The sequence below is a fragment of the Musca autumnalis genome, unplaced genomic scaffold (genome assembly GCF_047663935.1).
Source record: "Musca autumnalis isolate F117 unplaced genomic scaffold, ASM4766393v1 scaffold_1, whole genome shotgun sequence".
NCBI lineage: Eukaryota > Metazoa > Arthropoda > Insecta > Diptera > Muscidae > Musca > Musca autumnalis.
The window spans coordinates 246,007,405-246,030,265 of NW_027411644.1; the positions used below are offsets into that span (position 1 = coordinate 246,007,405).

Below are 22,861 nucleotides of genomic sequence, written 5' to 3' on the forward strand. Positions count from 1 at the left end.
CGATATCATAACAACATTCTGTTAAGTAGTTAACCTTTTCAGGCGTTTTAACCGCCAAGTTAATATTCAATAAACTGGAAACAGCTATGGAATACAAACCTGAGTCCAACTTTTTGCTTTCCGACAATTTGTATAAGCCGAATTGAGCTTTAATGGGGTTTTTATCATTAACATACCCCTGTTGTTGGTATAAGGTTTATATACATTTTAATCATAAACATATCATAAACATTTGTGCATTATGCATCTTTTCCAGTCTTTACAGTTCTATGTCTTTGGATTTATTGCCCATTAAAAGATTTTTCAATATATTTAACAAAAAAGTTTTATTTATTTAAGAACAATTTGGATATAATAGAATAAATCAGTACGTATAATATAGAATACACTTTTACTTTCTAATAATAAAAACACCATTCACCATACTTAAACCATACTTATGTTGGAGAACATTATGAAACACTTGCATTATAGATCATAAAGCTCGATTAATAAATAAAAAAAATAATACTAAAAAATGATGTTCGCCTAAAAAGGCAACATTTTGCAAATAAATAAAATCAGCTGAGTCAGGCTGGGGTTTGAATCCACGTCCTTGAAAAACACAGGAAAAAAGTGTTGTCACGGCGAGTTAGCGTTCAGAGCCAAACTCATAACTTTCAAAGACAGCGCTAAGCGTTTGTCATAAAAGCACAACTAAATGGGAAAATTCTCATTGTTGTTATAAAAAAACAAAAATGCATTTGAAAGAAGAAAAGTTCGAGGACAGCGAAGCCGCTCCACATCCGATATGTCTGAGGAGCCTTTACCGAAGGCGAAACATGCATGTCACATAGTGGTGGGTGTGTGGGTTCGAATCGTCGGCTTTCCTTTTTCACTTGCATTATAGATCATAAAGCTCGATTAATAAATTAAACAAGTAAAAAAGTGTCAGTCGGCTTTGCCGACAGATATATACCCTCAGCCAATGTGAAGCGAAACTTTCACCTCCGGACAGATCGTCTCTTCAGAATTTTGTGACCCTTTTTGGACAAAAACCTAAAGGGTGCACCAATAGTGTTTAATTTAAAAATGCACTAAGAACTACAAAATTATTGTTCTCCTCAATCAAATTAAACAGCAATAAATGGCAATCGTTTTATTTGAGAGATTCCATCATGAAGAAGGATATTTGCACACAGAAAAATATATGTTAGAAATATGTTTAGATCCAAACAAATATATTACTCATATTTCATATTATGAATATTTGAAATATGGATGTACCTATTTATTACATTATTTAATCATTTGATTCCAGATGCCGATTTCCCGCTGATGATTTCAACTTCGAGGAAAATGTATTTTATTTCACAATTAAGGAGAAGCGTTCAACTATGTTTCTATATAATTTTTTTTCTTTTTAAAAGTGCGACTTTTTATAAGTTATTTAATTCAGTTTTTTTTATTTTATTAAAGTATGTTTTGTCTTTCTTTGGAATTTTTTATGTACCTATATGTCTGCTGTGCTTTTGCTTTTTTTCTATGCATTTCAATAAAACACCACCACTAGTAAGAGCTTGCAGAGAGCAAGTGCGCATACAATTCAATGTGTTTTACATTGACATTTACGTTCCCTTGCTCTCAGAAAGCGCCCACTGCTGCATGTGTTTTTTTTGTGGCTTTGGGTTTGTATTTGTTTGCACCCAAACATATAATTTGTTTGCATCTAAACATATAATTTGTTTGCATTCAAACATATAATTTTTTGCTCCCAAACATATGTTATGTTTGGGACTGGTTGCAAATAAATATATGTTTGCTGCAAAATATGTTTGGGACATATGTTAGAGAGGCCTTTTTTTCTGTGTCTGTGGTCACTTGGGGAGGGTGTGCCACGTTTTTGTTCGAAGTGTTCTATTATTTTTTGGAAAAAATATAAGCATATCTTCGCTATAAGTTTTGATATATAAATGTTTATAATATTGTTTCTAAAATATAATTTTTGAGAATTTACAAAATGTCTAAAAAGTGGCAAAGCCGTCCCACCCATGGGGCAGCTTTGCCACCGACGTGGATGCCTACGCCAAGGGACTCTAAAACTTCATTTATCATACTTCTTCCTTAAATATCAAAATTTTACAATAAAGGGACGTTTTATCTATTGAATAATCAAACATTATACTAAAATTGACAAAAAGAAACAGATATTAGCATTCAATTGAAGTGGTATGTTGAATTTAGATACAAAAGCTATAATATTACATCAATACGATACGTTTAGCATAATATTTGATTTTGACTTCACATTATAGTCTGGTATATCTATAACATGGTGATATAGACATCATGTGACGATCAGTAAAAGAAGTAACTGATACCTTTATGAAGGTCGAAGGAGAATCTGCTAAAGTGGATCTGGCGGTAAACGGTGAGAAGACAAAGTTAATGGAAGAAAAATTCTTCGAAACATCTACGGACCAATCTGCGTTGACGGTGAATATCGACGTCGCATGAACCACGAGCTGTATCTGCTATACAACGACATCAATATAGTTAAACGTATCGAGATGCAGCGATTGCGTTGGCGTGGCCATATCATAAGAATGAGCGAAGATGAACCCGCTAAAAAGGCGTATAAATACGGTCCGCTTGGTGGTGCACGCAGAATTGGCAGGCCAAGGAATATATGGCGCCAGAGATGGCTTGTCGGAAACTGTGACGTATATGACATACATTTCCGACGTATAATACATACGTCAGAAACGTCGTACAGAATTAAAACATTTATAAATTCAACAATTCAATAACACTTTAGATTTTCTTGAGAACTTATTTTATTTCAACAAAAAGAACAACAAATTTAAAAGATATTAATTTAATTGATTTTGCTTCCATTGAAAGTTTTTTAAATAGAATATAGAAAAAATATTAACATTTCATATTTCTGTAAAATAATGTTCACATTACGAGTATATGACAGATGGAGTTTGAATTGGCGTTGAACGAAAATGGAATCGTTAAATTTCAAACTTTTTGAATATTCTTGTAATATAATTGAATATATATTTGTTAATTTTAATATTCATATGTATGTATAGGACACAATACATTTAGAACAACGGATGGAAATTCTTTCACAAATTTAATTTCATATTAAATGCCCAATTTTTTGTACAACCACTACAATAAATTGCAACTGACAAATGCTAAACAATCTTGAATAGCAAAATATTTGCTAACAAGTGAAAAAGTTTCAGTCGGCTTTGCCGACAGAGATATACACTCAACCTGTGCTAGTTCAAACCTTCATCAACTAAAATCCTTTTCCCCAATAAATAAGTGTTAGGGAGGTTTCAGATATTGTGGCGCTTTTGGGCGTATGAACTAAAGCTCTCTATTAATGCGGAGGAGGTACCTGAAAGAATGGATCGACATACTCCATTTTGGAAGTAGATCTTAGGGATCATTTCAGTTGGTCGCCGTATAACTTAAAGGTTTTGGGCCAGTATGTCGAGAAGTATGGACTTACCCAGGAAAAACATAATACCGCTATAAAAAGGAGCAATAAGAGTAGCATCGGTATAATTGTTCAAATGATCTGAACTGTACTTAAAAAAAATGTTGAACTTTTGTGGGGGAGGAACTATAAGGAGAGGGCATATATAGACCATGTTCAAAGTTAAACTACAATTGGAAAGTTAAACTACAGGAGGATATCTAAAGTTTGGTTGATCAGTTCGAGAGTTATCGTGCTCTCCAACAACTACACATGGTGCCATAGGTGTTTTTACGCTCTTCGGGCTGTTTTCTCAAGAAGTATGGACTTGCTTCTGACAAATATAATCCATATTCGATCTTCATCTATGTATATCTGGAGGATATATTATATATTAGGATGTGTAAGCTATGGACCAAATTGTACACACCCTTCAAGAGTTATCGTGAATACAATTTTCCGAACATTTTTTAACCTTTGTGGGAGAGGTACCTGAAGGAGGGGACCGACTTGGCTTATCTTCCAACTTAAACTAAGTTTGTGCAAAATATTACGAAGGCCAAATTTTGGACCGAATCGGCAGATCCATTCGAGAATTATCTTGCGCTCCAACCACTACACGCGGTTTCAGAGGGTTTTTTTTGCATCTTTCAGGCAATTTTCTCAGGAAGTATGGACTTGCCCCTAATGAAAATTTTACCATCGTATAGGGGGCGGTGAATACAGTTTGTTACAACAAAAATCAAAGCGACTCGAGAGATGCTCCTAAACTGAACATTTTATGTGGGAGGTAACAGAAGAAATGGACCGAATGAGTCCATATTGGAACCTCATATAAGACTGATAGAAATTTCATTATGTACAAGCACGCTTCAGCCAGACAGACAGAATGACGGATCAAGTCCAAATTGTCTGAAACAGATTTCGTCCAAACATACTTGGGGCCTAAAACCATTATTTCAATGAGGCACATTTTTCACGTATGAAATTGTATACCCTCGTTAGCATAAATTCTGAGGGTATAAAAAGTGTAAAATATAATTAAAATGTGCAAATATAACACCAAATAACCCATTTAGTAAAGGTAATAAAAGTGTTACAATAATTTAAATTAGAAATTATATAGAGAACATAGGTATTTTTAGGTTTATGACGTAAACGACTTTTTATACGTTTCATACAGGTATGTGACGTTTCCGAGTTTTACAACTTTACGACCGTAGAAAACCCAAAAAATCGTCAAACAGACCATCTCTGTATGGCGCAAACAAGTGGATGAAGAGATGAAAAGGCGCGGTATTCCAGAGTGCGGAGCAACAAGTAGAGAGAGAAGTGGAGATCTTTTCTTAGTTCGACCTATGGAACAAATGTTCTGTAATGGGCCAGCTAAGTAAGTAAGTATCTATAACATAAACAATATAAGTTAAACCCGATAAATTTCTCAAATTAACCCACCCCACTCCCATCCTGGCATAGGCGCCCCACCCCCAACATATTTCATAATATGAATAATTTTGGCATTTATTATTATTTTTAATACAAATTATTTGGATTTCTATTCTTTAGAAGAGTTGTCTTTTAACTGTAAAAAATGTATTTTGGATATCACCAAAGGCAAACAAGATATAACAAAATATACCTTCCATGAACTTTTTTCGCAATACCCTGAAAACACAAAACTGCCTGCATCCTCAATCATATCTTTGATACAAATGCCAGCTTTTGGGATATGATAGATCTTCGCTAAACTCACAATTTTCCTTTTAAGGGGTTTTTTGTAGCATTTGTAGTTTTCAATAAAATCTGCTGTGGCAAAGCCGCCCCATGTTACCATACTTATTGGGGCTAAGAGAAAAATCATTTTCTAGGTTTTAGTGAATTTAAGCATTTAAGCCGAACACTTAAATTTGACATTTGACAAACATTTCCGTAACACATATTTTTTTAGAATCGATGTATAGGTCCTTTGTTTGGGTCAATAGTGTACTGGATAGGAAAGCAAGTTTAATTGTTCACCATAGAATTTGTTTAGAGCTTTGAACCATAATATTAGTAAGCACATATTTGACTATATATCGCTGTAAACTGTACCACGAGCAGTACCTAATTCTACATATATTGTTAACATTTTTTTTCAAGGAAGTACAATTATAACAGACGTACGGGCAGGGCAAATCCACACACACAATATTTGAATTTGTGTAAAACTTTTCCAACAATTTTTATTTGATTACAGATTATGATTTAAAGTTGTTTTTAATTTCGCAGTTCTTATAATGCAACTTGACAGAACAAAAGCTAAATTTGAAAAAAAATGTTTTACAGAAACCCAATTGTATGATAACTGATTACGTCTTTTGCAAAAAAAAATCTTGGATCATTCTGCACAAATTCAACAAGAAAGTAATAAAAACTAATATTAAAAATGGTATTTGCTCTAACAAGCAAAATTACAACTTACGTGCTCTTTCAACTTGTCTGATTTAATTTCGAATAGGAAGCGAATTAATACTGTCGAGTACCCTAGGAAACTTAGCCATATTTTTGAGAGTCATATTTTTTATTTCATTAGGTGTTATTTTGAGAAAAGAGATTGAACACAACTTTAATTAGAGCACTACTGTTTGCACATATAAAGTAAGATTATTTGCTGATATAGATTTCCTTAAGCTCTACACTCTCCATCATCTATGAACATATAGGCTGCAAATTAATAAATAATAGTTAGTAATAGCTTTAATCAAATACATATGTATGTATATTTTAATTTTATAGTGCTTTTAATTTTATAGAATTTACTTACACTTATTATTTTTACAGCTATAACTATAAAAATCACATCTGTTGGGGAATGTTTTCAATGCTCCATTATATTCGGCACACACTGGAGCATATTCTTCTGTACAAATATCACTACATTTTTTGAGGCAAATCTCCTTCGAAACTATTTTCAAATCTGAAAGAAACACATTTATCATTAATTGAACGTAATTCCCAAAAAAACAAACTCACCACTTTGTTTCTTGTCCTTCCGGCGACATTGTTCAATACTAAAGAGACAAGGATTACGAAACAAATAACATCGATGATTATCCACAGCATAGACAATTTCCTCATTTGTGGAACATTTTCGGTTTATCGAGCAAATATCCGCTCTCGCTGTGGTACTCAATATCAATATTATAAATGAGAATAAAAATAATGACGTTAATATTTTCGATGAAATCATTTTTATTTTGCACTTAACGTGGTCTGCTCTCTAGACCAGTTTAATAATAACTAAGTAAAAATGCAATAAAGTAATAACAATTTATAGCAATAACAAGTAAAAAAGCATTAAGTTCGGCCGGGCCGAACTTTTCATACCCTCCACCATAAAATATTCATTCCTGTCCCCAACTTTAAGTGAGTACGTTAAAATGTCAGATAATGTACATAAAATGCTTCATTCGGGAGGCCCTTTTTTATGGTGCCTATATATAACTATTGACAATATTTGGTGGGCTAGAAATTGGGAGGTACTGTTATATAGGGGTTATAATAAAACACGGGCATATGTTGACAGTTTTTGATGGGAGCTTTTAATGTCAAATAACTCCTAATTCGGTTAAAAAATTTAGCTAGAATCCTCAAAATATCGAAAATCGGTACTAGTTCGGAGGTATCTGGGCTATACGAAAATATGAACTTAAATGAACAATTTTCGTTGCAGAATTTTTGTTGACTGTTAAATTTCAAATTACAGAAAGTTCGTCCAAAAAATAAAGCAAAGGTACGGAAAATCGGGAGGTTTGTTTTGGGGCTATACAAAAACATGGACCTACATTCGGTTAAACATTTTAAGTAAAATCCTCAAAGTACCGAAAATAGGGAAGTATCATTATATTGGGGCTATGTTGAAAATTGTTGATGCAGATGTGTGGTGACCACTACAACCTTCAAATGTCAAATTACAGTTAGTTCGGTTAAAAATTGTAGCTAAAATTGCCAAATTACTGAAAATTGGGAGGTACCGTTACATGGGAGCTATATCCGAACATGGACCTATGTTGACAATTTTTGATGGAGAGGTGTTGTGACCACTAAGAACTTCAAATGTCAAATTACTGCTTGTTCGGTTTAATATTGTAGCTAAAATCATCAAATTACTGAAAATCGGGAGGTACCGTTATATGGTGGCTTTCTTGACATTTTTGGTGGAGAGGTGTGGTGACCACTAAGAATTTCAAATGTCAAATGTTCAAATTACAGATAATTCGGTTAAAACTTGTTGGTAAAATTCTCAAAATACCTGAAATTGGGCGGTAACATTATATGGGGGCTGTTACAAAACATGGACCTATGTCCACTAGTTACATAAGTTTATTGACATTTAAGAACCATAAATGTCAATAGATAGCTAAATCGGTCTGAAAATGTAGATAAAAACGTCAAAATGCCGTAAATCGGGGGTACCGTTATATGGGGGCTATACCAAAACTTGGACCTAGGTCCACAACTTTTGTTATATAAGTTTAGTTACACTTAAGAACCCTAAATGTCAAATTATAGCTATATGTAGCTAAAAACGTCAAAATACCGTAAATCGGGGGGTACCGTTAATGGGGGCTATACCAAAACGTGGACCTATGTCCACAAGTTTTGTCACATAAGTTTATTGACATTTAAGAACTTCAAGTGTCAAATTATAGCTAAATCGGTCTGAAAATGTAGCTAAACCCGTCAAAATACCGTAAATCGGGGCGTACCGTTATATGGGGGCTATACCAATACGTGGACCTATGTCCACAACTTTTGCTATATAAGTTTATTGACTTTTAAAAACCCTAAATGTCAAATTATAGCTAAATCGGTCTGAAAATGTAGCTAAACCCGTCAAAATACCGTAATTCGGGGGTACCGTTATATGGGAGCTATACCAATACGTGGACCTATGTCCACAACTTTTGTTATATAAGTTTATTGACTTTTAAGAACCCCAATTGTCAAATTATAGCTACATCGGTCTGAAAATGTAGCTAAAAACGTCAAAATACCGCAAATCGGGGGGTACCGTTATATGGGGGCTATACCAAAACGTGGACCTATGTCCACAACTTCTAATTTATAAGTTTATTAACACTTAAGAACCCTAAATGTCAAATTATAGCTACATCGGTCTGATAATGTAGTTAAAAACGTCAAAATACCGTATATCGGGGGTACCGTTATATGGGGGCTATACCAAAACGTGGACCTATGTCCACAACTTTTGTTATATATGTTTGTTAACACTTAAGAACCCTAAATGTCAAATTATAGCCAAATCGGTCTGAAAATGTAGCTAAAAACGTCAAAATACCGTAAATCGGGGGGTACCGTTATATGGGGGCTATACCAAAACGTGGACCGATATAGCCCATCATCGAACTTGACCTGCCTGCAAACAAAAGACGCATTTTCCCAAAATTTCAGCGTCCTATCTCTTTTTTTGTGGATGCTAGAGTGATTACCACAGACGGACGGACGGACGGACGGACGGAAGTGCTCAGATCGACTTAGAATTTTACCCTGATCAAGAATATATATACTTTATAGGGTCGCAAATGAGTATTTCAATGCGTTACTAACGGAAAAACAAACTTAATATACCCTCCATACTATGGTGGAGTGTATAAAAACAATCATCTTTTGTAGAGGTGTTTTTTTAAGAAGCAGCTACCACAAATGCACTATGGTGTATACAATGTATATTATACATACATATGTATTTATATGGTTCTCCGATAGCTGATTAAACTCTGAGGAGTACTTTATAAAGTGAGAAAAAATTCTGTGCTTGGCTACACTATGTGTTATTTGTTTATCATTTAAAATAGTTTGTTATTGATTACTCAGAATGACGGTAATGAGAGAATAGTTTTTTTCCATATCTCATCGAAGCAAAATATACATAAGGAATTCTGATTTTCTTTATTTTGATTTGATTTTCTTTAATAATCGTTGCTGTTGATGCTGCTTCTCAGGAAAGCGTTTCAATATAAATATTTTCAGATTTTTTTGACAAACGGTTCCAGATATTTATATCGCGCCTTGAAAAAAAAAAAACGAATTCTGTATACACTATATGCAAAGGAATACACTCATTACTTCTGTAATATTGGTCCAAATAGAAAAAATTTTTTTGTATTTTTAAACCCTCCAACATGATATGGAGGGTATATTAAGTTTGTCATTCGGTTTGTAACTCGTCGAAATAATCATTTGCGACCCTTTTGATCAGCGTGAAATTCTAAGTCAATGTAGACCTGTCCGTCTGTCCGTCCGTCTGTTGTAATCACGCTATCTTCCGAATGAGTTGAGCTACACGGCTGAAATTTTGTACTCATGTGTTTTTGGTCTGAACTTAGATCAAGTTCGAAGATGGGCTATATCGGTCCATGATTTGGTATAGCCCCCATATAACGGTACCGCCCGATTTCAGATATGTTGACGTTTTCAGACACATTTTCTGACCGAATTAGATAAATTTGACATTTAGGGTTCCCAGTGAGCATGGAACTTCTTCAAACAAAAATATGGACATAGGTCCACGTTTTCTTATAGTCCCCATATAGCGGTACCGCCCGATTTCCGGTAATTTGAAGTTTTTAGGTACATGTTTTGACCGATTTGGCTATAATTTGGCATTTAGGGTTTCTAGTGGTCAAGTGACTTCTCCAGCTAAAAATGTGTGCATAGGTACTTTTGCAACAGAAACTAATAATTCCATATTAGCTCATCGCTTTTTAACTTGTTTGTTTTTATACCCTACACTACTATGTGGAGTGGGTATTTTAAGTTAGTTTTGGCCAAAAATTTTGTAACGCATCTAAATTATGATCGTAGAACCATACTTATATATACCAAAATTAATGTCTCGAAGAGCTGAGTCGATCTGCCTATGTGTGTCCGTATCTCCGTCTGTCTGTCCATCCTTCTGTTCATTTAAACCTCAATACTCTCAAATAAAACCCAACTTTTCATTTTAATTGTGATGATGAATATCACAGCTTTGGTTGGGGACCTTCCAAAAGCAAAGCCTGACTATAAAAGTAGAAAATCCCATCGGATAATATTCAGGGGTCGGAATGGGCAAAAAACTTATGTGGAGAACATTCACTGTTTTTTTTTCGTATGCGAATATCTCCGCTTCTAGTAGACGTATTCCAAAAAGAAAGCCCGTAATGAATACAAATTAAGTCAATGATAAATATATTTAATTCATGTTATTGAAATTAGTTTTGACCATAGATAAAACACGTCATTTTTATTTCCTCAGGTATTAACTACATACATTAATGATACCATTGGGCGTTGTCATCTGTAAGTAAAAGTGAAAGAATAAACAATTTGTTAACAAATTAACTAGTTTCTTAAAAACAATAACATACCTTCATATTTTACCGCTGAGTCATCCTCTATGTACGTCCATGATGTTAGTATACAACATACAAAATTCACATAAAATAACTGTACACATATAAACTACATGAAATAGTTTTAATTTAATATTTTTTCACATTAAACACTTTATACCTACTTTCAACGAAGTTCATGATGCTCTTGGTTGCGTTGTCACCAGTAAGTAAAATTGAAAATCATAAATCATTTTCTCCATCATTTTACTCTTCTTTAGATTATCTATTGCTTGCATCTATTACAAAGAAAAAAATAAATTAAAATTCACTTAAATAAAAAATGAACACATAAAACCTATAAGAAACAGTTTACCCAATATTTACATACGTAGGCCATGTATATACAAGGTGGCGCAAAAGTAATCTTCCGAAGTTTTTTGGATGTAATTTAAAAAAAAATGAAAAACTTTGATTTTTCTTGTGGATTATTTTTATTTGGTCTTTTAATTTTTTTACATCAAGTCGGGAATATGATGTCAGATAAATGGCCGCCGCCACAGTTTATTGTCTTTTGAGCCCTTTTTATGTCATTTTCCATCACTTTGGCCAAAACTTCCGGCGTTAGGTCCTCACATTCTTGTCGGATATTGTCTTTAAGAGCTGAAAGAGTCTGAGGGTTCAAAAAGCCCCAGTCTGGAGCGCCTCATCACTCAGGATTATTTTTGATGAAAAATCATCTTCCTGTTGGTGGTGATTAAGGATGGCTTGATCGTATGTTAGACGCGATTGGCGGTCAGCATCTAACAGCTGATGAACCGTCTGGATTTTGTAGGGAAACATCTTCAAATCTTGTACCAAAATTCGCTGTAAAGACCGTTAACTGATACCAATTTGCGTGGCACGTCGTCTGGCCTATGTCGACGGCGCTTCCATGACATCCTGGGCTACAGCAGCAATATTCTCTGCAGAACGGATACTCCGGGGTCTGCCATGCATGGCAGCATCACGTGTTGTGCCAGTCTCTTCGAGGCGAGCGGCTAAACGTCTGCGACGAAATTCACGTTGTGCCAAAGTCACCGACCGATTATTGACCAAATAAATAATCACCAATATTCCGCGTTCTGCAGCATTGTTTATTAACGTGTATTTTACATGTGTTTACTACACAAATGTCAAAGCAGAACTGACATTAGGGGCCAATTGCAAAAATTATAGCATTTTCTGATAGGAAGATTACTTTGCGCCACCTTGTATTATGGCATTTTGCAGGGTTAACCTTTTTAATGAGGATTTATTTAACGTAAACGCAAAGGAATTGACATTTGAAACCCAGTGGGGTTGTTAAATCCGGTTATACATATACAAACATACTATTACTCATTTTTCGAATTAATTCTCTTTCGAATTGAGCTGTTATGACCTAGGAGGTACATTGAAAAAAATAGAAATCCACCGAAGCCCCACACATTCAACTATTATGCTACGTTGCGCGGGTGGTTAGACCGATCATCAGGCATAGTAGAATGTTATTTTAGTGGGTGGACGAAGGCTAAGCTTGTAAACTAGCATTTATACTGCAAATCATTCGAAAATTGTATATTCGAATTATTTATTTATTTTAATTATTTATTTATTTTAATTATTTATTTTAATGATTAACTAATTTTAAATGGAAGGTGCTTACACCTGGGAAGTTTTTACGGATTCTGAAACTACAATGTTCATAGATGACAATAATCAAAAAACAAAACAAAAAAATCGCCGGAGCGCTTTTTAAATAAATCGCGATTCAAGTTTATATTTTTAGGGGTTTTTAGGTTTTCATGATTTTGCTTGGAAACCGCATGTCTTATCGCAATGGGACTAAAAAATGTTTTAGCCATCAAAATTCTCTACAAGACTGACCTTTATGATGATTGCGTAGCTTTTACCGGTTTTGAGATATGGAAGTTCCAATTGGGCAATGCACTGACTGTATCGTCTTCTTATAAAACAGTGTCATGACTACAATTTCCCAACTTAAACTTATATACCTCAAAAATGGTACAACCTAGGAAAAATATACGAAAGCTAAACGTCTGCGACGAAATTCACGTTGTGCCAAAGTCACCGACCGATTATTGACCAAATAAATAATCACCAATATTCCGCGTTCTGCAGCATTGTTTATTAACGTGTATTTTACATGTGTTTACTACACAAATGTCAAAACAGAACTGACATTAGGGGCCAATTGCAAAAATTATAGCATTTTCTGATAGGAAGATTACTTTGCGCCACCTTGTATTATGGCATTTTGCAGGGTTAACCTTTTTAATGAGGATTTATTTAACGTAAACGCAAAGGAATTGACATTTGAAACCCAGTGGGGTTGTTAAATCCGGTTATACATATACAAACATACTATTACTCATTTTTCGAATTAATTCTCTTTCGAATTGAGCTGTTATGACCTAGGAGGTACATTGAAAAAAATAGAAATCCACCGAAGCCCCACACATTCAACTATTATGCTACGTTGCGCGGGTGGTTAGACCGATCATCAGGCATAGTAGAATGTTATTTTAGTGGGTGGACGAAGGCTAAGCTTGTAAACTAGCATTTATACTGCAAATCATTCGAAAATTGTATATTCGAATTATTTATTTATTTTAATTATTTATTTATTTTAATTATTTATTTATTTTAATGATTAACTAATTTTAAATGGAAGGTGCTTACACCTGGGAAGTTTTTACGGATTCTGAAACTACAATGTTCATAGATGACAATAATCAAAAAACAAAACAAAAAAATCGCCGGAGCGCTTTTTAAATAAATCGCGATTCAAGTTTATATTTTTAGGGGTTTTTAGGTTTTCATGATTTTGCTTGGAAACCGCATGTCTTATCGCAATGGGACTAAAAAATGTTTTAGCCATCAAAATTCTCTACAAGACTGACCTTTATGATGATTGCGTAGCTTTTACCGGTTTTGAGATATGGAAGTTCCAATTGGGCAATGCACTGACTGTATCGTCTTCTTATAAAACAGTGTCATGACTACAATTTCCCAACTTAAACTTATATACCTCAAAAATGGTACAACCTAGGAAAAATATACGAAAGCCAATTTTCATTAGTCCCATTCCGATAGGACTTGCGGTTTTCAAGCAAAATCCTGACGACCTGAGAAAAAATCTGAATGATTGATCTGAACTTATGTATCTCAAGAACGGTAAAACCTACGCAACTATTACGCAAGTCAATCTTGTACAGAATTTTCACTGCTACAACATTTCCTTAAGTCCAATTTCGATAAGACTTGCGGTTTCCAAGCAAAATCGTGAAAACCAGATGAAAAACCTAAAATGTGAATTTTGACCGCGATTTATTTAAAAAATACCTCCAGCGATTTTTTCTTGTTTTTGGATTTTTCTCACCTATGAACATTGCTGTTTCAAAATCCGCACAAACTTCCCAGGTGTAAGCGGTTTTCACTTACAGTTAGTTAAGGCGAACCATGTCACAGTGATCCCACTTGTATGGAAAGGAGTGTCAAAAATAGTTTTAATCGAGTTAACGCCTCGAAATGTTAAACATAGTTTTATAACGAGCCCAAAAGGGAGAAGAACAAATTTAATGGATGTAGGTCCACATTTGGGTGTTGCCCCCATATAAAGGTACCCCCCGATTTTTTTATATTATGACGATTTTAGCCAAATTTTCCAGTCGATTTGGCTGTAATTTTGCATTTTGTGTTCTGAGGGAACAACATACCTCCTTGCAAGAAATGTTCAATATAGGTCTACGTTTAGGAATAGCTCCCAAATAAACGTATCTCCATATATTCGGTATTTTGACTATTTTAGCCAGATTTTCTAACCGAGTTGGCCGTAATTTTGTATTTTGACTTCGGAGGGAAGATCGTACGTCCGTGCAAAAATGTTCAATATAGGTCCAAGTTTAGGTATAGCTCTTATATAAACGTACCTCCCGATATTCGGAATTTAGACAATTTTAGCCAAATTTTCCAACCGATTTGCTGAAATTTTGCATTTTAAGTTCTGAGGGAACACCATACATCATTGCAAAAAATGTTCAACATTGGTCCACGTTTCGGTATAGCTCCCATATACACGTACCTCCACAATTTCGGAATTTTGGCGATTTTACAGGCGTGGTATAAGGGGAATAACTTACAGGGTGGCAGATATTGGCAGCTGGATTTCTTTTTATCGTAAACGAGAGACTTTCCCCTGTATTTAAAAAAATATATGGACTTGCCCTTACGGGGCCAACATTAGTAAAACTCAACATAAATTTATAGCAATGATATTAAAAATAGCACAAAAAATCATTTACAAAGAATTTATTTTTAAGGAATTTAGAAAACGAATTTTGAATTTGTATTTTTTTTCTTAAGAAAATTGTCAATGACATCAACTATAAGTTTCATTTTGGAAATTTTGCATTTACCTCTTACTTTTTTAATAGTTTCACTCATACGCCACGAATGCTTTGCGGATCTTTTTTCGTTTTTACGAGGGCGGTTCGGAAACTTCTTAGCCTATAAATGAAATAGTATAGTTAGTTTTTCAAAAATATTTTTATTTTTCAATGTAATCTCCTGGAACTTCAATACACTTAGTCCAACGGTTTTCTAGCAATTCTATCCCTTGATTAAAATAGTTTTCCTCAAGGTCTTCAAAATTGTGGTTTACAACTGTAATTGCATCTTCATTTGAGGTAAAACGCTTGCCAGCAAGGAATTTTTTTTAGATTTGGGAACAAGTAAAAGTCACTGGGAGCTAAATCAGGAGAATAAGGTGGGTGGTCAAGCAACTCGTACTTTAATTCGTTGATTTTAGCCATTGTTAAAACACTCTTGTGCGCTGGTGCGTTGTCTTGATGAAAAATTATTTTTTTGTGTTGTAAGCCAGGACGTTTTTCTCGAATTTGTACATTTAATTGATCCAAAAGGTTGCAATAGTACTCTGAATTTATTGTTTTACCCTTTTGCAGATAATCAATCAATAAAATACCTTTGAAGTCCCAAAAAACCGTTGCCATAACCTTACCAGCCGATTGAATTGTTTTTGCCTTCTTTGGGGCACTTCCTCCAGCTTCAGTCAATGCTTGTACGACCACGTTTAAATTCAGCAACCCAATTTTTTACTGTTGCATATGAAGGAGCACTTTCACCTAACACATTCACCATATCATTATGAATTTCTTGTCCCGATAAACGTTTTTTATGTAAATATTTACCCAGCAAAATTTGACGGAAGAGGTTCTTTGCGATGACGTGATTTCATGTCATCTTTTGCATTGGTTCAAAGGAAGTCGTGAAAGATCCGATCTTTTCATTAGGATTTGAACCAACGCAAAGGAAGTCGTGAAAGATCCGATCTTTTCATCAGCATTTGTACCCATTCCATCGATCCAATAGAGATGATGTTTGTGTTTTTATTTACACACCTGTTTATTTTCATGTTGGTATGTTCCAGTACTGCAAACATCTACTAATTTTTACTATTTTTTCCGATAACATAAAGGAAAAATTGTTATCGTAGTAAAAATAAGTAGATTCTTGCAGTTTCGGGAACAGACCAAAGTTGTTAGAACTGTCGTCGTGATGTTGTCTCACATTTCCTGCATATCAAACAACTAAAACTTCTGAACAATTGGTATTATATGAAGTCCCAACCATCGAGCTAAAAATAGAATCGGACTGCACACATTGCTATTTTAAAAGTTCCCTTGTCTGTTCTAAATCTGACATAGAATGAAATCAATCAAATCTCGCTTCTTGGAATTTGAAAAAAAGTCCGAAACGAAAAGGAACAAGAATCTGAAAATAAAGAAGAAACTACTTTTGGAAAGAAACAATTAAAAATAAATTAATTAAGCATAAATGGTATTTCCCATAAAAAGTCTCTCCTCCCCGTTCGTTACATTTTGTTCTTAGAGATCCTTAAAGCAAGCCGGGTTGTAGATCCCTACATATTTCCGTCACTAAACAAAATGTTGTTATAAAATAACAAAATTATAAAAAAAAAGTAATTTACGAAATAAAAATACTTAAAGGAGTGCATTTGGAATCCATGTTGAAATCTGAACTGGTGATGGGAAGATAATTGAAAAAACCTTTTGTAAGATGAAAGAATATGAGTTGCGGAGAACGGAGGAAGTAATCTTTTGCGTTGCAGCGGTGGTGATTACATTGCAATTTTGGATGTAAACTTTTGAAAAACTAAACTGATAAACTAATTGTAGCTTTTTCATGAATTCGTTTGAATTAATAAAGAGTTTTGTTTTTCATGAAAACCATATTTCAATACAGCATTTCCATTTTCCAAACAAGACATGAAAATTTCATGCCAAGGGGTTGGTGAAAATGACATGCCAAAGCATTGGTTAAAATGACATGTCAAAGCATGGGTGAAAATGACGTGTCAAAGCATTGGTTAAAATGTCATGTCAAAGCATGGGTGAAAATGACGTGTCAAAGCATTGGTGAAAATGACATGTCAAATCATTGGTGGAAATGACATGCCAAAGCATTGGTGGAAATGACATGTCAACGCATTGGTTAAAATGACATGCTTAGGATCCAGAAAAGAACGTCATCTGTTGGGGTCCACGCTCATATAAAATTCATCGATGAAGATGCTAAAAAGATGACATGATGGGTAATGACAGCACGCATTTCTAATTTTTCCATTGTAAACAAATTGCGGATGCGTCTTTTTTGAACACATGTTTCTATATGAAGGAGTTGCCAGATCGAAACAAAATTTACCTGCCCTCGTAAGGTACCACTTACAAATCTCAACTTCTTCGACTCAACTTTGCATATTACCGCTGTAAATTGGCAAAAATAATACTGGATAAAAAAATTAATGTGTTTAGAGAATATTTATTTTAATCGCAATCAAATTTATGGACATAAATTTTTCAGTTTTTGTCCATGGGCGGAACCACAGTGCATGTATGACATTGTTTATAAGGTAGCGAGATAGTCAATGGATTGTCCCAATCTCAATAACGTTAAAACCTAGGAAATTATCATACAGGTCGATCTTGTAGAAAATGTTTATAGCTGCAACATTTTCTTTAGTTCCATTTCGATAGGACTTGCGGTTTCCAAGCAAAATCGTGAATAACTAAAAACCCCTAAAAATGTCAACTTGAATCGCGATTTATTTAAAAAGCGCTCCGACGATTTTTTTTTGTTTTTTTTTTTCATCTATGCGCATTGTAGTTTCAGAATCCGCAAAAACTTTCCAGGTGTAAGCACCTTCCATTTAAAGTTGCTTCAAGAGCACCGTGCAGCATGTTGGATACATTGTTATATGCAAATGGAAATGTCAAATTAAAAACAAATTCGAGATTATGAATTTCAATAAATTTGTTGTATACATTTATTGGTAAACTGTTGAAATAGATATAAAGAAAATAATAACACTGTGCAACAAAATGGAGCTCAAAGTCTGGGGGGTGGAAAATTCCTATTGGAGATGAAAGCCCTTGGTGAGTATATACAGAACCCCGAAGGACAGATTCGCCGTGTGTCGAACTTTCGCGATATGGCGTGATGAATATTTGGCTGGAGACCCTAAAAGCCATCTGGAATCAGCGTTACATCTTTGTTTGCTGTTGTTTAAGCTTATATTTAAGATGACATGTCTTCAGTCAAATCAAATGACGATTTTTTTCGTAGAACATTTCGACCTTCTAACATGCTTCCTTCAATGTCCTTTTTGTCCTTTATTTCAAGAACCGCAATAAAAGTGGCATAAGATGACATTCTTCAGCTTCGGAATATTCTACAAAAATGTCGCTCGGAAGATTTTAGATACGGTTCCCAAAGACATAAAATCGATGAAATCATGTTTAAGCGGTCGTTTTTCACTTTTACCCGAATCTTGCTCAGACAGCCCTATATCTATTTACTTCAATACATTATTGTTAATCTATTGATGATCTAGAATTCTCGGAGTCATTAAAACAGTTGTATTTTGTTTTGCTAAGCACGTTAATTTCATTATTTTTTGGAATAAATATCCGGATATCCGAATTATGGAACCGGTTATTCTGATATTAAAACCGAATTTTTATCCGGTTTTAATGAACCGAATAACCGTATATGTATATCATTAGAAAGCTATTAAAATTGTCCAACAGATATGACTAATATGCATTAGACGTTTTAAGCGGTTATGGTGCTGTCTCAGTAGCACCCTAAACCCACTTGAAATTCAGTTACGTAACTTTTTACGCTTGCAATAATAGGTCACCATCCCAGAATTCAACCCGCCATAACACAAAGGTTCGACTCACGGCGGATCTGCCCTTCAGGGTTCTGTATGTTCACACCAAGGGCTTTCACCTCCAAAAAGAATTTTCCACCCCCCAGGTCATGATCATAATTTTTTTCACGAACAGAAATGTATCCTCACAAACTTTAAGAAACGGTTCAAAAATACGGTTTTTTGTTCCAACACCATAACCGCTGAAAACGTCTAATGCATATTAGTCATATCTGTTTGACAATTTTAATAGCTTTCTAATGATATAAATATACGGTTATTCGGTTCATAAAAACCGGATAAAAATTCGGTTTTAATATCAGAATAACCGGTTCCATAATTCGGATATCCGGATATTTATTCCAAAAAATAATGAAATTAACGTGCTTAGCAAAACACGATATAACTGTTTTAATGACTCCGAGAATTCTAGATCATCAATAGGTTAACAATAATGTATTGAAATAAATAGATATAGGGCTGTCTGAGCAAGATTCGGGTAAAAGTGAAAAACGACCACTTAAACATGATTTTATCGATTTTATGTCTTTGGGAACCGTATCTAAAATCTTACGAGCGACATTTTTGTAGAATATTCCGAAGCTGAAAAATGTCATCTTGTGTCACTTTTATTGCGGTTCTTGAAATAAAGGACGAAAAGGACATTGAAGGAAGCATGTTAGAAGGTCGAAATGTTCTACGAAAAAAATCCTCATTTGATTTGACTGAAGACATGTCATCTTAAATATAAGCTTAAACAACAGCGAACAAAGATATAACGCTGATTCCAGATGGCTTTTAGAGTCTCCAGCAAAATATTCATCACGCCATATCGCGAAAGTTCGACTCACGGCGAATCTGTCCTTCGGGGTTCTGTATATACTCACCAAGGGCTTTCATCTCCAATAGGAATTTTCCACCCCCCAAAATTTCGGTTCACAGTGTAATAATAATAATAATGTTCCACTATATGTTCCACAAATATTCTTTAAAACAAATATTCCCACAACTTTTTCATGCAAATCATCTTTGAAACCATTTTCAAATCTGTAAGAAAAATTTATTATTTAGATATTTGTAGTCGTTATATTAAAACATAAAACTTACCACTTTCCTTATTATCCTTCCGGCGAAATTGTTCAAGACTAAAATGGCAAGGATTTCGGAACGCATAACATCGATGATTATCTACTGCGTAGACAGTTTGCTCATATGAGGAACATTTTCGGTTTGCCGAGCAGCGATCTGCTATCACAGTGCTACCCAACGTCAATATTACAAACGAAAATATTAATAATGAAGTTAATCTATTAGATGAAGTCATTTTTATGAGGCACTTAATGTGATCTGTTTTGTTGGCTAGTTTAAATACAATTAAATTCAATTGAAATAAAGTGGAAATAATCTATAGCTCTAAGCACAATCATCTTTGTATGTATTATTTTTAAGGGGCATTTACCACATATGAAAATAGTTCACTGATAACTGATTGGCATCTAAATGTGAAACCTTTGTGAAGTGAGGAAAAATTCTGTGCTTGGTACACCGTCAATTAAAATAGTTTGTTATCGATGACTAAACATGGCAGAAATAAGAAAGACTTTTATTTAAATATGTATAACATCAAAACAACATTTACTGTTTTAAATATTTATCACAACTGTGAAACATTTGAAGAAATCTAATATGATATGGAAAGCAATAAGATATAACTTTCTTATACTGACAGGATAAGACAGGAAATAAACTCGTAATCTTGTTGAACTCGGCTTCCAATCTGACATAAAGATGGTCACTAAAAACCTTCTGGCCGACGCAACACGCATTGTCGCCAGGTGTCATTTTACATTTCTTTGGAAAGCTTGACAGTTTTTAACCTAAGCGTACTCAGGTTAGTTTCACATACGACCGTGTGTTGAGTTGTTTACAGTGACTTGAAAAAAACACATTGCAAAACAAAAATGGAATTTACTTTTGAACATTTTCGTCCGATAATTTTTCACAACTTCCGAAGTGAATAATCTCTTGCCGTGATTACATCGATCAAATTAAACCTTTGTATGGCGATAAAGGACCATCCTATAGCACTATGAAAAACTAGTTAATGAATTCAATCGTGGCCGACACTCGCCAAAAAAACGAAGTTAGTGAGTGTCGTCCAAAAATGGCCGTTGTGTTTGAAAAAATTAGGCCGTGTGTGAACGGATAATGCAAGAGCGCAGTGCTATTACCGTGAGATAGAGCCATCCTTGGGCATTTATTCCACCAACTAACATTTAATATTGCATAAACACTTGGCGGCCCAAAAGGATTTTTCTCGTTAGATCCAGCAAAATTGGATAATCCATCAAAAAGAGGCTCTTGTGGATTGGTGCAAAGAAATTGTGAATAAAAACGATCGCGGTGCTTCAAACGACGTTTATAAGATCGTCACAGACGACGAATCTTGGATCTATGCTTAGGAGCCTGAAACAAAACAGGAATCGGCGGTTTAGGTATGCGAAAGCGAGGCAAATCCAACGAAAGTTATTCATGTAAGAATCACTTCTAAGCAAATGGTCGCCTGTTTCTTGCGGCTTCAGAAATGTAGGACGGTTAATTCTGAGTGATACACTACTATTAATTTGCCAGAAGTCTCTTGAGAAATTCGAAAAACGAACAAAAGAAGTCGAATCATTCTGCATCATGTCAATGCGACCGGACAAAACGTAAATTGATGTGACATCCACCGTTTAGCCCTGACTGGGGATCCAATGACTTTATTTGATTCCAGCATACCAAGAAAAAAGAGGTAGTTTAATTTCTCTAATACCTCGACTTTTAGTCCACAAAAATATGGTGTCTGCTTATCATGAATCTTCGCCAGAATTTGCCGCCAGAATTAATTATTTCATGGACTATAAGCGTAAGTTCTGCCTTCACACTGTATGTTGGCGACGTTATTATAGGTAATTGGAAATGTTAAATTAAAAACAAATTCGAAAGTATGCATTTCAAAAAATTTATTGCATAAATTGATTGGTAAATTTTTGAAATAAATATTAAGAAAATAATAGAAGAGATATTTTATTGTTCCACTATATGTACCACAAATATTCTTTAGAATATTCCTCCTAGATTTTTTTCATGCAAACCTGCTTTGAAACTATTTTTAAATCTGTAAGAAAAAGTTGTTATATAGATAGATATCTGTAGTCATTATATTAAAACAAAAAAAAAAACTTACCACTTTCCTTATTATCCTTCCGGCGACATTGTTCAAGACTAAAAAGGCATGGATTTCGGAACGTATAACATCGATGGTTATCCACTGCGTAGACAGTTTGCTCAAATGAGGAACATTTTCGGTTTGCCGAGCAGCGATCTGCTATCACAGTGCTACTCAACGTCAGTATTATAAACGAAAATATTAATAATGAAGTTAATCTATTAGATGAAGTCATTTTTATGAGGCACTTAATGTGATCCGTTTTGTTGGCCAGTTTAACTAGAATTAAATTCAATTGAAATAAAGTGGAAATAATCTATAGCTCTAAGCACAATCATCTTTGTAGGTATTATTTTTAAGGGGCATTTACCACATATGAAAATAGTTCACTGATAACTGATTAGCATCTAAATGTAAAACCTTTGTGAAGTGAGGAAAAATTCTGTGTTTGATACACCCTCTGAAAATATACCACTATATTGAGATATTTTTTATCATCTATA

General features: G+C 34.4%; 1 protein-coding gene across 1 annotated transcript; it reads right to left on the reverse strand.

The window, feature by feature from the left end:
- Positions 1-2,798: 2,798 nt before the first annotated feature.
- LOC141391277 (uncharacterized) lies at positions 2,799-22,649 on the reverse strand. The gene is made up of 5 exons (XM_073964191.1): positions 22,377-22,649; positions 22,267-22,307; positions 6,491-6,737; positions 6,282-6,434; positions 2,799-6,181 (listed from the first exon to the last, which is right to left on the reverse strand). The coding sequence occupies exons 1-5, from the start codon at positions 22,591-22,593 to the stop codon at positions 6,144-6,146; spliced, it is 696 nt and encodes a 231-aa protein (XP_073820292.1). The 5' UTR covers positions 22,594-22,649; the 3' UTR covers positions 2,799-6,143.
- Positions 22,650-22,861: the final 212 nt, after the last annotated feature.